The sequence below is a fragment of the Centroberyx gerrardi genome, chromosome 13 (genome assembly GCF_048128805.1).
Source record: "Centroberyx gerrardi isolate f3 chromosome 13, fCenGer3.hap1.cur.20231027, whole genome shotgun sequence".
Taxonomy (NCBI): domain Eukaryota; kingdom Metazoa; phylum Chordata; class Actinopteri; order Beryciformes; family Berycidae; genus Centroberyx; species Centroberyx gerrardi.
Window position 1 is genome coordinate 3,355,504 of NC_136009.1, and position 11,852 is coordinate 3,367,355.

An 11,852-nucleotide genomic window follows, 5' to 3' on the forward strand; every position below is an offset into this window, starting at 1 on the left:
CTACCAATTGGTTTCAAACACAAATGTGTTCAATGCCAACAAAATGTTTTGATGGACAAGAAACTTTCTCCACAGAACAGGACAAAGCGCCTGGCAAAAAGAAGATAACTGCCCTCATAATGAATTCTACAGGGGCCTTGGATTTTTTTTCCATCATCAAGTGAGATTTGTTATGTGCCAGATTTTTTTTTAACAGGTGTAGGAAATGGGTTTCCATACACAAGTAAGTTCCTTTCATTTTCAAGTCAAATCAAGTCAGGGTGTGAATTTTCTTCAGAGTTCAAATACTTAAAAACTTTGGACGTGGAAAAGTTGAAACATGGAAGCGAGGGGACAGGAAGGGGTTCCTACTTTCCCTCACCTCCACCTCAGTCTGTCATCACTTGAGTTCCAATAAAACCTATAACAAGAACACAAGCATTGTGATTGGATATCTTTCTGCATTACCATTAAAAGAGGTGTGATACCAGGTCAAAAAATGCTAACAGTACACTAAAAATACAAAATAAAGAGACTGGAAGTGCCTACAAAAAGAACATTTATTCCAGCTGAATAAGCACAAATCAACAATAAGCGCTTGAAACAATTTTTGCACTTCAAATACACAAAATTATTCAAAACCAGCCCGGGCTGGTTTTGAATAAAAAAATTAAATAAAAAATATATGTTGGTCATGATATGCAACCAGCTTTTTTTTTAGCTATAGTTAGCCAATTAGCATTTTAGTTTTTAAGCAAGCTTTAAAGGTCCCATATTCTACACTTTCCAGTGTTAAGCATCTCTCTGAGCCTTACCAAGAACAAGCTGTTTTTGTTGCTGTGTCTTTAAGGCTCATTAATATTAACGACCCTCTGTTCTCATTGGCTACCATCAATCACACAACACCACAGCCCTGGCAGCTAGAGGTAAGGAAAACTCTCCAGTAAAAAAACCAATGGCAGTCACTCAACTGCTTTGAAAAAAACACTTTGTTGGCCTATAATTTGTTACAAAAATGATAATGAGCGAACCTTTGTGACGCCACAAAGTTACGGAAGTCCAAACGGCTCGTTTAGAGGCACGGTTTTCTAAGATGGATGATGTGAATTTAGTTGGCGACCGTGCGTTTTGATACTTCCACAATGTTTAGATAGAACATCCAACTCTTATAATCAAAGAGGCAAGGAAAATCCTGTTTTCCATGATATGGGACCTTTAAGACATGTGGACAAAATAATAATCCTCTTTAACAAAATTTCACAGCATGTTAACAAACTGATTTGGGCGGAAACTCTGGCTCAGTAATTATCACGGATGTTGGGAAAAGTTTTACATACTTTTCAATCAACTCAGATATATATCTGTATTTATATAGATATATATATCTATATAAATATATATTGCTTTCAGTTGTCTGTCTTTGCTACCTCTTCGGTCTTTGCTACCTCTTCTGTCTTTGCTACCTCTTCAGTCTTTGCTACCTCTTCGGTCTTTGCTGCCTCTTCGGTCTTTGTTGCCTCTTCAGTCTCTGTTGCCTCTTCTGTCTTTTCTGTCTTTTCAATCTTCTCCAGGTGATCACAGGTATATGAGAGGTCGCTGTCTGTCCCGTTGGATTCGACGGTAATGAAGCCTGGCTGGTCGGTGGTGATGATGCTGTTGATCCAGTCCTCGTACTCTGACACTCGGGTGTACACGCCTGGGAAATTACATTTATTATACATCACTGGAAACTTGTTACTGTGAGCACAACACGTGTATATTCTGTGTGTGTATTGTCTATTTTGCACACTCTCATAATGCTGTTAACTTAAATTGTTGGTTGTGTATGTTTATGTGAACCCCATTTGTTATATTTTTATTTATATTCTATTTTATTTTGCTGTATCCTATTGCTATTTGCTGCTCTGATGACCCAGTTTGAATCCCTGGGCTATCTGAGAAAAATTAGGCTGGAGTGAGTAAGTAACGCTCTACCCCCAATTTCTGAAATGGATGAATAAATGAATGAATGAATTGCTGAAAAAGTGCATGTGTGCAAAACTTCCCTGGACAATGACCTGATAGTAGATTTTAATCATGAATGAACAAGAACAAATATGACAACCTATAACCTAAAGTTGGAGTCAGAGTAATACATTCTGTCAGTCCCTACCTGGTTCTTTGGGCCTTGCACAACCGTGGCCAAAGCTCACCACTCCAGACTGGACCCAGCGGGAGTCATGTTCGACCAGCAGAGGGCCTCCTGAGTCTCCCTGTGGGGAAACATAAGCAACAAGTCAGTACAGAGGAACTACCACTACTGTTACTGCCACTACTAGTCCCACTACTAGTTTAAATGTCTTGAGGCCTGAACCAACCCATTTCTTTACATTTTTTCACTTTCATATGGATATAGTAACCAGCAAAATCACGGTAACAAAAGGCTACTCATTTCTTATTTTAAAAATGGGGATAAGTAAGAGTCCTTGGTCTGACGATCTGAGTGGCCTTACTGTGGTGTACAGCTTCAACAATTCAGAAATATAAGGAGGAGCCAGGCCTCAATGTTTTAAAGGAGTATTTTAAATTGAATCCTATATCGGAATGGCAGCCAGTGTAAGGACGTCAATATGGGGGTAATATGGGTTCTGCAACTGGTCCTAGATGCTATTTATCAGTAGCTAATTATGTAGCTTGTTTGTACACTTTAAAGGGCACCTATCCACATTGACACAGCATAGTTAACATATGAAAAGAAGGTGCATCGCAACATAGGCTGAGTGTGAAGTCACACATTGGCTTCTGAAGGGCTGTTTTGAAGCCTGGGGATTGGGTTTATGGTCGCCACCGTATTGACTGTATTGGCCTTTTTTTGGAGCTGGCACAGCCAAAGTGAGGCAAAAGGTGAAGTTTGGATCGTCTGCAGAGCCACAGTGCCGCTTACTACTGGCCCATAATTGCCGATGCATGGGCAAGCTGTCGATCACTGGATAGGTGACCTGTCAATCGCTCTGTAAACAACTCGAAACAACCATGTATTATATACACTAGTGCAGTGCCTGTTTGCCCCGCTGCTGCACAGAGCGCTGTTCGCTTGTTTATTCAAAGTTTATTAATATTGAACGTGTCGCGTGTCCAAATTGCACCAAATCCAACACTGCACGTCCTTGGGTCCCCAGCGACACATCTGCCAAGTGTGAAGTCGATCGGACAAACAGTTCTCGAGATATGCGAAGGACACACATACAGACAGAGATTCCTTGCTTTATAGTATGATAATATCGTCTTAGTTGTGCAATTATTTTGAAAATCACCATAAGGAGACACATTCAAAGAAGTGAAGTTAGCTACTGAGACCATAACTTATTGTGAAAAAAAGTGAAATGGAACCATTAGCTCAGGCTGTGAGGGAACACCAAGGTATATTGCCAATTTCATCCAAAAATGGATGGTTATCAATGGGAAAATCAATTAATTTACTCTCTTTTTTTTCAATCAATTCCAGACAAGGTTTTGGAGATAAAAGGTTTGTGCAGGATACTGATGATATTGAGAAGGTTGAAAATAAAGAGCAATGTGACCTGACAGGAATCCTTTGTCCCGTTCGACAGACCAGCACACATCATGTTGTCGGTGATGGTGAAGTAATTATTCTGACAGGTACACTGTCTGTTGCCGATGATGGGAAGCTCCACCTTTTGGAGATTGTTTTTTGAGATGGGTCCAGCTGTGGAGCCACACAGACAGCACATACAGTTGTACAGTTGTCTAAAACCAGATATTGTTCTCTTAACTGGCACTACAGTAGGCCTATGCTAGTTTTCTAATAATGCTTTTAAAGCTCTATGTGATATCTTTTTTGTGGTAAAACATTCACTTTTAATTGCTATTAGTGTTGGAATTTGCCGTTCCAAGCTCCAACGAAACCATCATTATAACATGAGACTCTGGAACAGCCAATTCTACTGGAGGGAACACTGGTGGGAAACTGTAGTGTTGCGCGGGAAGTGATGCATTTTCCGTAAAAATACGGGTACTATATTAGTAGACGCTAACGCTAATGCTAACTACTGCGGCAGCGTTAGCATCGTAGCTATATATTAGCCCATAGCTTTTGTGAGTAGTATTCTACAATAGCAGACACAGCATTTTATCCCAAGCAGCCTACAGCGCCATGAGTGTTTACGTGATCAATAAGCACACGCTTGTTTGTTGTCTGATGTCATTAAAAGCGCGAATGCAGAGTGCAGTTGCGAATTCTGACCAGAGGAGCTGCTGATGTGTATCACATAGAGCTTTAATGTAATTAATCTGTTTAATTGTAAAGTGAATTAGGTTCAGTTGTGGAACCAAAGGGAGATGCTATTTATGTATCTATGTATGTATAATAATAATAATACTGTATATCATAATAACCTTTATTTCTACAGCAATTATCAAATCAGAGTTACAAAGTGCTTTACAAGATAAATAAAAATGTGAGCAATAAATAAAAAAAAGTGAACAGTAAATAAATCAGAAAATAGAATAAAATGCATAAGGTCAAATGTGCAGAAAAACAAGAGAAGGCAACAGTAAACACGTCATCCCCTCTTGGCCAGTCAGTCAACATGGCCACTATGTTACTTCGTTTTGACCTGTAATCAAATGTGTGTAATTTTAAAATTCCAGAACAGAGTAGTGAGATGCACCATTCCTCTAGGTTTCATCAAAATCCAATCAGCAGTGTCCAAGATACTGTGTATGATGGATGGATGGATGAACAAATGAAGGAACAAAGGAACGTACAAACGAAGGAACAGTGGAACGAACAAATGAACAAACGAATGTGCAAAGGAAAGAAGCAATGAACAAAGGAACAAACAACGGGGGGAACAAAAGAATGAAGGAACGAACAAAGGAATGGACAGAGGAACAGAGGAACGAACAAAGGAACAAATGAACAAACAACAGGAGGAACAGAGAAGGGAATGAAGGAACAAGCAAAGGAATGAACAAAGGAATGAAGGAATGAACAGAGGAATGAACAAGGGGAGGAACGAACAAAGGAACAAATAAATGGAAGGAAAGAACAACGGCATGAACCAAGGAACATATAAAGGAACTAACAATGTAAGAAAGGAACAAACGAACAAAGGAATGAAGGAATGAACGGAAGGACAAATGGAAGGAGTTGGCAAGTTGCCCCAGAGCTCAGAAAGGTTCATCAGCCTCATGGATGGATTACCGAACAGGCCAACCGGGCACAGGCCCAGGGTCCAAAGAGCTCAGGAGGGCCCCTAAGCCAGAGCCTGATACATGATGATGCGGTCACTAACTTTACATTTACTGCCCTGCAGTCAAAGGGCTTAGTCATTTATATCAACACCAAGGCCCCAGCATTCCCCCTATAATAACCTAAAGATTTGTTTTGAAGGTGTCACCATGGCACTGTCACAGTGAATGTTCCCCACAGTTTATCTATAGCGCTTTAGCAGTAAAGCGCTGCATTATTGTCCAAAGTAATGTAATAATGTATCGTAATGTAAAGTCATGGTTTACGAATGTTGTTTTCCACTCCTGATCTGTCAGAATAGGGCCCACTGAGTCATATACCATGCAGCTACTGTGTGGCCATACAGTAGATTTTGTAGATTTAAATTTTAGTAGGTGTCTGTGCCCAGGGGCCCTTTGTCTCATAATCTGCCTATGATAAGCCTTAGTATAGGGTTAACTTGCTGTAACCCCATAAAAATACAACCAGTTATTACTTCCTTCATTTTTTTGTCAAACTGAAAGTCTTTGTTACGTACATTTTTGTAACCTGTCACCCCAGCCGGTCACCCAGACCAGAGCACCCTTGTAGAAAGTGCTGTTGGCTGCTGCCAGGCAGACTGGACAGATGTATTCACTGAAGTTGACCGGCTCAGACAGTTTCAGAAGACAGATATCATTGTCGTGATTGCTGTCCGTTAAGTTATCAAAGTCAGGGTGACAGATGATCTCTGTGACGTTCCTCATCACCTCATTAGGGTTGCTGCCGTGCTGACTCTGACGACCCAGGTAGATGTGTCTGAGAATTTTTTGACGCCTGTGGTATACATCACACAGAATGACACCAGTTAAAGGGGCAATAAATAAGGTTTTAAAATATCCATGGGTTGACAATACCAGTGACTCAACAATTACTTGACCAGCTGCTGAGATTTCTGACTTTCAAAAATCAGCTTCTGGTCTGAACTCTGTTTTGGAACAAAAACTCCCCACTTTTAAGAGTTTCAAGACACCCCTCCCAAATGGCATTTTCAACTTCTCAGCAATGGAGGACAGTGCTATCAGCAAGCGACAGGCATCGCAACACATTTCAGTTATGAAGGCTAAAAAGCCTCATTCTCAAGTCAAAAAAGCAAATAACCAAACAGTGTTATTATTATTATTATTATTCCAGTATTTTGCATTGTGATTGTATTGTGTTATTGTATCATCACAGTAATCACTATAAATCATGGATAACTAACAAGTAGAACATACAGTAAATTAAGCAAACTACACTACTGAAATACCATGAAAGTACTTAGTAATAATATCATCATAGCATCATAGTAATTAGAATGTAATTTGTATTTAATTAGATGGTTAATGGTTACGATTCAATAAACACTGAGTGTAAGTTGAGCTCACTCACTGAGACGGACGGAAGCAGTGTGCGGCAGTCAGCACCCATTCTTTGTTGATGAGGGAGCCACCACAGTAATGGCCTTCGTCACTGTGCAGACTGACCTGCCAGCACCAGTTCTTTTCACAAGCTTTGTCTCCACCAACTATCCTAAAGGTGAGAAATGGCTGGCCACACACTGACAGGGAAAACAGCAACGCATATTTTGCTTTAAGGTTTGAACTCAATTCATGCACAATGCAAAGACAACAATGCAAATACAAGTCACACCACAGTTCCAGTGTGCTTGAGGCATGGGACCCTGGAGACCAAACTGGAACTGTGGTGTGGTTTCTTCATGTTGTGCATGTAACATACTGGTGGCCAATTCTGGACACCATTAGCCAGATCCAACACACACACTCTGATATATTTAATTTTCATCTCATTTGCCTTTTCATGAGTTATGTTTGCGCTAAAACATTGGAAACTGGAAAGTGTGTGTGTGTGTGTCTGGTACTATCTGGTATGTTACTGGGTTCAAAATGGCAGTGGCTTTCACTGCACTATTTTGTTTGCCTAAACCTTTGCATTCATTGGGTGTCCCATTTGCCACCTGTGACCATTTTGTTGCAGACATTTTGTATCCCCCAGTTGGAATTCTGTTCAATGTAGTTAGGGATGCAAAATGGCAAGTGAAAGCAACCCATAGCATTAAAATTCCTTCAGAGACCATAAAATGCCAAGTACTACAACAAAACAACATAATACCTATACTGGTTGAATGTTGTGGTAGTGGACAGATTAACTAGCTACAGGAAACTGCTGAAATTAGTTATCTATTTACTCACATCTTCATTCCAAGTGCAACCAGAGCAGAACCTTGGAGGAAATCTTTGCCACATATAATGTAAAAAGATTTGGCTGGTAAAAAACATTATCTATTACAGTGGCTATTAATCAATACATATTACAGGACCTGCAACAAAAAGACTAAAGTAAGTTAGCCAATGTTAATTGCTTAGAGCCATTTGGCATTCTCAAATTCATTATCTCCATAACAATATAGCCTACTCTTGTTGGACTGTTCGATATACTGTATAAACGTTTGATTGAAAACGTCAATGGACTTTTTAAAAGATTTTTAATAAACTTTGTATATTACCTCCATCCATGTGCTTCTTTGCTGTTTGCGGATTACGTGCATGCACTGAATGCCGGCCTTCATAAAAAAAAAAAATACAAAGAAGAGCCACTTCTGCTGTTGAGGTCACGTGATTTCTTGTCAACGGTGAAAACTAGAAAATGTGCTCAGTAGAGCACAGACCCCTGCCATGTCTGACAACACCCCGTAAGGCAGTTATGCTCCTTTTGGTGATATGCCACGCCCACCACCACGCCCCCTTTTGGCCAGTCGACATGAAAAGTTAATCAGTTCTTCCTTGGCCCATAACCAACCTTCATACCAAGTTTTGTGCAAATTCGTGCCCAACTTTTTTAGATATCCTGCTAAAAGACCGACGGACAAACACACAGACGCGGTCGAAAATATTACGTCCTTGGCAGAGGTAATAATCAGGGTACAAGGGGTAAAATAATTTCCATTAGCATGCTGCCTACTACCACAGTATTCAGTCAATATAGGTATGGCTTCCTATTGGCAATTTTAATTGCAACACTAAAAAATTTCATTTAATTATCAGCTCATGTGGCAGAAAATTCGAGGAAAGGGAACAAGGATATAAAGAGGACGGCAGGTGAGAGAAAAAGAAAAGAGGCAACTGTAATGACAAGTGAAGAACTTACCATTCAGCTGGGGGCGAGCCTCTGCAAAGTAACAAGAAAACCTGTTAAACCATTCAGAGTGCAGAAATAGTGCTGCTACTGAAATGTAGCTTTTAGTGTAGACTTTAGATGTTCTTGTTTCCAATGTGCTAGTCCCTGAGTTGATCTGATGCAGGCAACACAATTTTAATCAAAATTGAGTCACTTGGGGTTTAAAAAAGTTTTTGTTAGAAACCTCTTTAGATACCAATCTCCAAGAGTGGAAAGAACAAGTAGAACAGTGCTGCTTTGCTGAAATCCTATTTAAGTAAAAGTAAAATTACTGGTGTAAAAAATCTGTGTGAGTAAAGGTATAAAAGGTAGTTCACTCCAAATGAATTCGGACTGAAAGTTATACTTTTGTAAATAGGAAAATGTTGTTACATGTGATCTTGCCCATGCAATGCAAAAATGATGAGAGGACAAATTAGATTATTTTAATTTAAATAAATACAGTAAAGTATGAATCAACACCATTCAATCACCAGTGGAGAGCTTACAAACTGTGTCCTCTGTAACGGATGGGATTTAAAATGTAGCAAAGTGCAATACTTTAGTCAAAACATACTTCAGTAAAAGTGAAATGACTGACTTCAACAAATACTGACTGGTTACAGCAAATGTAATTCGTTACTTCCACCCATGCCAATCTGTGGCTCTATATGGTCTCATTATGTCTCATTCATAATGTCCTCATATAACTTCTAATTCCAAGGCTGAGTGAACAGGGACCACACAGAATCTGATTGCTTTTCTTTTTAGATCATACTAGTTACTATACTGGGGCTGGAAGGGGCTGAAAGGACTTTCTGTTCCCATATGAACACAAACTAACTCTTCTTATATCGGTCAAATGGAAACTGATCTACTCACCTTCCAGGAGTAGGAGGGCAACAAGGAGAAAGAGGAGTCTGCGCACTGACATCTGTACCTCACTGGAGACACACACTACCATTTCATGCAATAATAACCTAATAATCTGTTTTGAGGGTTAAATCCTCACCTAACCCCTGACTAAACCTTTGAAGTGATTATGATTTTCTTCAGCAGATAAAAGAAACAATCAAAAACTATTAGCCCAATGCAAAAATGCCAACTGCCTTTTTGTCTAGTGTAGAGAAACCAGTTTTAGTCTGGATGAAAATGTAATGTGATCACAGACAATCGACGTGGTTGATTTTATATCAGTCCACCAAGGACTTTTGTAAATAGGAAAAACCACCAACATCTGGATGGTTCTGGTTCAGTTTACTTTGGTGTGTGGGTGGCTGTCTCTCTGTCTGACTCACTCTATCTGGCTTGCATAATAAGGTTAGGCCAATATTGAGCTTTTATTAAATATCATCCACTGCTGATATAGTGGAGGTTCCTCCCTGACCACAGTGACATACAAATAAAACCTGCAGTGACATTTTAGTTTCTTTGCATATTCTATTTATTCATTTAATTCAATAATGGTTTTTCTATTTCAATTCTTCCTTTAAAGGCAGTAATGTATCCCAGAGTCTCTACTACTGTAGAGAATTTACAGAGGCTTTATAAATTATTTATTTATTTAAAATAACTTTTTCATGGGGTATTTTACATGACAAAAATAGGAAATTTTATATTTTTAGTACATATTTTGGAAATATTAAAATTTGTAAACAAAAACAAAAAAAATGCTGTAAATTACCAACTATTTAGTTATTTACCTGAACGAAACAGGAAAATGAACTCTGACTTTATCCATCGAGAAAAAGTGCTCTAACTTAATGTTAGCTAACTTTAATATGTTGATAAAAAAATAAATAAAAGTCGTAATACAAAAGATGTTTGCATGTGTGTCCATATTCAACATGTAAAATGACATTCTAATAGGATTTTATTTCCCTATTCAGGAGTCGTGCTAAAAAAATATTAGTTTTGTGTATTGAAGATCTTGTCTACCCATCATGTACTTAAAATGTAGTGTTCAAGATTCTCACTAGAGAAAAAATCCTCCAAAATTAATTTGACAATTAATTTGACAATGATATATTGATGTCTGAAAATTATACAGATAACACCTTTAATACTGCTAACTACTAAGAAAGAATGCTGTGCTTTTCCACATTTTACAGGAAACATTCTATTTCAAATAAATCCATAACTGTTATCCAGCCAGGAGACAAGACATTGAAGAAAAAAATCAGATAAATGAAGGAAAGAGACTCTTCAATAATTCCAAGAAGAGCAGATATAATGTTTCACTGCCACAACCTTCATCATGTACCGTCTTCATCACTTGCTGAAATTGCTGATACTGACCTTTGTGGTCTTGCTAGAGTTGCTGAAATGTGAAAAAGAATTTCTCAAGCACGCTGGCATTCTTGCTACAACATCTCTATGTGGAGAAAATGTCAGTCAACAGACCTAATGGCCAAAATGAATCAGGCACAGCAATGAAGCAATGAATACCATCATCAATCACATAATACTTTGTTTCAGAGAGCTAGATGTTGATCTGCATGTAACAACATCACTCATGGGGTATTTTTCCATCAAAAACATGATTCTAGATTATTCTACTGGCATTGTGGACGGTGGGTAGTAATCATTGGGCGTAGGCGTGAGTAGGGTTTGGAAGCCTGTGGATGTTTTCTTGTTCTGTGCGTTGGCGTTAACACTGGCTGGACTCCTGCTGACCTTGAATTTACTTCTTTTATCTGTTGACTCCTGTGTCACTGGACAGCAGAGACCAGTCCTCTCTGATAAGAGGGTCCATGTTTGATCTGGAATGAGACCAGGGATTTTAAATGAAAAGGATATTGCAATACAATTAAATATACTTTTGAAATGTGTTTGAATAAAAAAAGGCATTTTGACTGTCACATTATTTTATGCATCTTGAATGGTTGTGGCTAATAATACAGTTTGTAAATTTGTATTTGTTTAGGGTTAGGGTTATTTATTATCCCCGTGGGGAAATTTATCCTCTGCATTTGACCCATCCTATACACACACTAGGAGCAGTGGGCAGCTGCAGTACAGCGCCCGGGGACCAACTCCAGTTCTTTTGCCAGTGCCTTGGTCAGGGGCACTGACAGGAGTATTAACCCTGACATACATGTCTTTAATGGTGGGAGGAAACCGGAGCACCCGGCAGAAACCCACACAAACACGGGGAGAAGATGCAAACTCCACACAGAAAGGAACTGGCCGTGTCGTCCATAAATGGAACAAAACTCATATTGTCTGATGGCTCATCAGACTGAGAGCAGGGAACCGTGAGGAAGAGGAGCTATATACAGAAGTACTATACATTCTGAGATAATTATGTCAGAATTATGAGATCTTTTCTCAGAATTATGAGATCTTTTCTCAGAATTATGAGAAAAGATGTCATTTATTTGAAAAACCGGCCTGAATAAAAAAAAAAATACACTTGCATACTGAGCACACCTGTGTGTTATAT

General features: G+C 39.0%; 1 protein-coding gene across 1 annotated transcript; it reads right to left on the reverse strand.

Annotated features, from left to right (window-relative positions):
* Window positions 1-1,385: 1,385 nt before the first annotated feature.
* LOC139924369 (tryptase-like) lies at window positions 1,386-9,341 on the reverse strand. Its single transcript, XM_071915406.1, has 8 exons — window positions 9,290-9,341; window positions 8,399-8,419; window positions 6,623-6,791; window positions 5,762-6,028; window positions 4,223-4,233; window positions 3,540-3,685; window positions 2,132-2,231; window positions 1,386-1,675 (listed from the first exon to the last, which is right to left on the reverse strand). The coding sequence occupies exons 1-8, from the start codon at window positions 9,339-9,341 to the stop codon at window positions 1,386-1,388; spliced, it is 1,056 nt and encodes a 351-aa protein (XP_071771507.1).
* Window positions 9,342-11,852: the final 2,511 nt, after the last annotated feature.

Bases quoted from the DNA above. Each gene is read 5' to 3' on its own strand.
- LOC139924369 (XM_071915406.1), bottom strand. From the start codon at position 9,341: ATGTCAGTGCGCAGACTCCTCTTTCTCCTTGTTGCCCTCCTACTCCTG. The intron at 6,792-8,398 runs GTAAGTTCTTCA...TTTCCCTGTCAG, and splicing joins GGCTCGCCCCCAGCTGAATG to TGTGTGGCCAGCCATTTCTC. The intron at 1,676-2,131 runs GTAGGGACTGAC...GTAATTTCCCAG, and splicing joins TGCAAGGCCCAAAGAACCAG to GCGTGTACACCCGAGTGTCA.